General features: G+C 62.1%; 2 protein-coding genes across 2 annotated transcripts, besides 4 other annotated features; both read left to right on the forward strand.

The window, feature by feature from the left end:
• The first annotated feature begins 343 nt into the window (after positions 1 to 343).
• Positions 344 to 360: a microsatellite.
• Positions 361 to 371: 11 nt separating this feature from the next.
• On the forward strand, positions 372 to 1,739 carry Tco025E_09381 (uncharacterized protein; the record flags this gene model as incomplete). The annotated part of the gene is made up of 1 exon (XM_029376200.1): positions 372 to 1,739. The coding sequence occupies one exon, from the start codon at positions 372 to 374 to the stop codon at positions 1,737 to 1,739; it is 1,368 nt and encodes a 455-aa protein (XP_029223681.1).
• Positions 1,740 to 1,783: 44 nt separating this feature from the next.
• Positions 1,784 to 1,806: a microsatellite.
• Positions 1,807 to 1,844: 38 nt separating this feature from the next.
• Positions 1,845 to 1,874: a microsatellite.
• Positions 1,875 to 2,336: 462 nt separating this feature from the next.
• Positions 2,337 to 2,355: a microsatellite.
• A 102-nt stretch (positions 2,356 to 2,457) lies between these two features.
• On the forward strand, positions 2,458 to 2,808 carry Tco025E_09382 (uncharacterized protein; the record flags this gene model as incomplete). The annotated part of the gene is made up of 1 exon (XM_029376201.1): positions 2,458 to 2,808. One exon carries the CDS (start codon positions 2,458 to 2,460, stop codon positions 2,806 to 2,808), a length of 351 nt encoding a protein of 116 aa, XP_029223682.1.
• Positions 2,809 to 2,916: the final 108 nt, after the last annotated feature.

Raw genomic sequence — 2,916 nt, forward strand, 5'->3', positions numbered from 1 at the left:
TTTACCTGCGGGCACGAGGCACAGCCGCGGGCTGCGCTGCTGCGGGGAGAAGGAGGCGCCGTGCCCCGTGGCCTCGCAGCAGCACTGTGTCTTGGTTTCACGTTGTGTTCCTTCTAAATGCCCTGGCACCATCAAAGACATCTGCGTGGGGCGGGACGGAATAAATTCATTTTTCGCGCGGCTGCAGGGCGCTGCTGCGTGAACTTAGTGGGCTGCCGCCTTTTTATTCCTTCCCTCTCCCTGCTCTCGCTCTCTGCGCCGTACCCCACCGCGCTCCCCATTTCTCTCTCTGTTTCTTCTTCTTCGCTGCCTCGCAGCCCACTGGCTCTGCTGCGGCTCTTTTACCACCACCACCACCACTGTTTTTACGGATGGCAATGACGCTGCGGCACCGTGCGGTGTGCGCCCTGGCGCTCCTCGCGCTGCTCTGCGGCTGCTGCTGCGCCTCCGTCTGCGGGGCGACTGCGAACGCGAAAGACGGCGATCTTGCGAGTGGAGGCGTTGCGCAGGCCGAGTTTCAGCGTTGGGGCGGGGAGCTTTCGCATCGCTGGGATGCTCCTCCCGTTGTCGGCAGGGCCGTCGTGGGCGCTCCAACTCAAGTGCCCGCAGCGCCTGGCTCTCCTCTTCCTCCCGTTGCTCCGCACAGGGGTGTTTCCACCGCCGTCCCATGTTGTCTGAAGAACTGTGCTGCGTCCGTCTCTGAGGCCGCTAAAACTCCCTGCGTGCCCTACGCCGGGGGCGTCGCTGGTCAACCGCACGCGGCTGATGGAACCCCCGGGGCGGCTGAAGACGGTGGCCCACCAGCGGCTTTTGATGGAGCGGTGAGTGCTGGCGGTGTATCTCCTCCCGCCTCTTCTCATTCTGCTCATTCTGGCTCGCGGGAGGGCAACCACACAGTTGGCACTCCTTCCGCTCCGTGTGAAGTGAAGGATTCGGAGAAGCCGGATGCACCTTGTGCTCCTCGAACGCAGTACTCTCACGCTGCTGCCGCGCATTCGCAGCCAGACATTGCCGGTCCCTCTCTCAGCAGTGAAAGGGTTCCTGCGCCTTCCCAAACGAGCGTCCCCCGTTCTCCTCGTCCTGCTGTTGTCCCTCAGGCCGAGCAGAATCTCCAGAACCCTGCCTTTTCGCACCTTCACAGCGGCGGTGTCCCTGGCGCGGTGCTTGTGGGGCCGCATTCCCTCTCGCTGCGCCTGGGCGCAGGACATGCGTCGCGTGAAGAGGCGGCGAGCAACGTGGATGCAGGCAAACCAGGCGGTGTGCAGCACACTGGTGGCCCCGCCAACGGCGCAGAGCGACGCGATGAAAGCGGGCAAGCACGTGCTGTCGCTGCGGAGGCAGTTCCCTCGGCGCAGACGAGCAGCGTGAGTTCTGCTGAAAACGGGGCGACGACAGGGGAAGAGGCCGCGGCTGCCGTCCCTCAGGGGCAACGCGGTGTGTCGTCGTCGGGCGCAGCCGCTCCCGCTGGGGCGGCGAAGGAGGGGAGCCGCACAGAAGCAATGGGCGCGGCAGGCGGTGCGGCAGAACAGGGCCGGGGAGCTGGTGCGGCGGGAGAAGCCCGTGCAGAAGCCGCGGCGGCCAGAGATGCGGCATCCGTCCCCGCACCCCACAACGAGAGCAACAGCAGCAGCAGCGGGGGTCTGCTGCAGAAGCGCAACGCCGAGGAAGACGCTGTGTGTGGGCGCCGAGTGCTGCCGCCGCTGCTTCTGTTGGGGCTGTGGGCCTTTGCGGCTCTGTGAGAGGCGCGTGCGGCTTCACTGCGGGGCATGTGCGCCGTCTCCCGCACAGCCACACACACACACACACCGCCGGGAATAAATTCCTTTTTGCGGAGGGCAGTTTACTTTTTTTTTTTTTTGCTTTTGTTTCTTCTTGCTTTGGAGGTAATTCCTCTGGGGCCACCTCCCCTTTTGCTTCGCGATTTCGCCCATCCGTTGCCTGCCGCGCTCCTCCCGTGACGGGGCGGGAGCATCCCACGGCTGTGCGCATCCTTTTCCCTCTCCCCCCCACACACACGCAACGGCACTCTGTGCGCTGCTGCTGTTGCTGCGGTGAGTGGATGGAGAAAAGCAACGCAACGCACCGTCGATGGTGAGTTGAGGTGAGGAAGGACAAATTGGGACGAAATAAATGTGTCTCCTTTTTTCCCTGCGGGCGAAGTCTGCGCACCGTAATTGTTTGCTTTTCGGTTGAAGAGTACGTGAATGAAAAAGTATATTAATTCCTTTTTTTGTGTGTGTGCTTTTCGTTTCACCACGTGCTCAGTGAGTTGCCGCTGCCTGGGCTGCAGTACCGGCTCGAGCACTAATCCTCCTCCTTCCGTACCGCATTGCTGCTGCGTGTGTGTGTGTGTGTTCCCCCTCCCGCGGGCTGTGTTTTCCTCCTTTATTTGTGTTTCGGGTCTGCAGGCGCACACACACACAACCGCATGGTAAATCTAAATTGCAGTGCACGTGGATGAATCTTTTCTGCCCGCTGCTGGCAGTGTTGTGTTGTGGCTGCGTGTTTTCCCGCTGCGTACACTCGGTGGGCTGCCGCCTTTTTTTGTTATTTCCATCTGATTTCTCTGCGCTGTACTCTATTTGTTTTCCCCCTCCTCCTGCTTATCCCTCCCTTCCTCGCTGCCTCGCAGCCCAGCGACTCTACTCTCACTCTACTGCGGCGGATGGCGACGATGCTGATGGTGCGGCGCAGTGCGGTGTGCGCCCTGGCGCTCCTCGCGCTGCTGTGCGGCTTATGCTGCACCTCCGTGTGGGCGGATGCGACAGGGCGTGCGCCGTCCACAGTGCCGGTGCAGGTGGCGTGTAAGCGGGAAGGCGGCCTTTTTCTTTGGCGCTTTCCCGGCGAGGGCAGTTGGACTTCGTGCCCGACTGTTGCGCGGGGGGAAAGATTACTTGAGTGTTTGGCGTTGTGCGA

This window comes from Trypanosoma conorhini, assembly GCF_003719485.1.
Source record: "Trypanosoma conorhini strain 025E chromosome Unknown Tco_14.4_contig_01091, whole genome shotgun sequence".
Classification (NCBI taxonomy): domain Eukaryota; phylum Euglenozoa; class Kinetoplastea; order Trypanosomatida; family Trypanosomatidae; genus Trypanosoma; species Trypanosoma conorhini.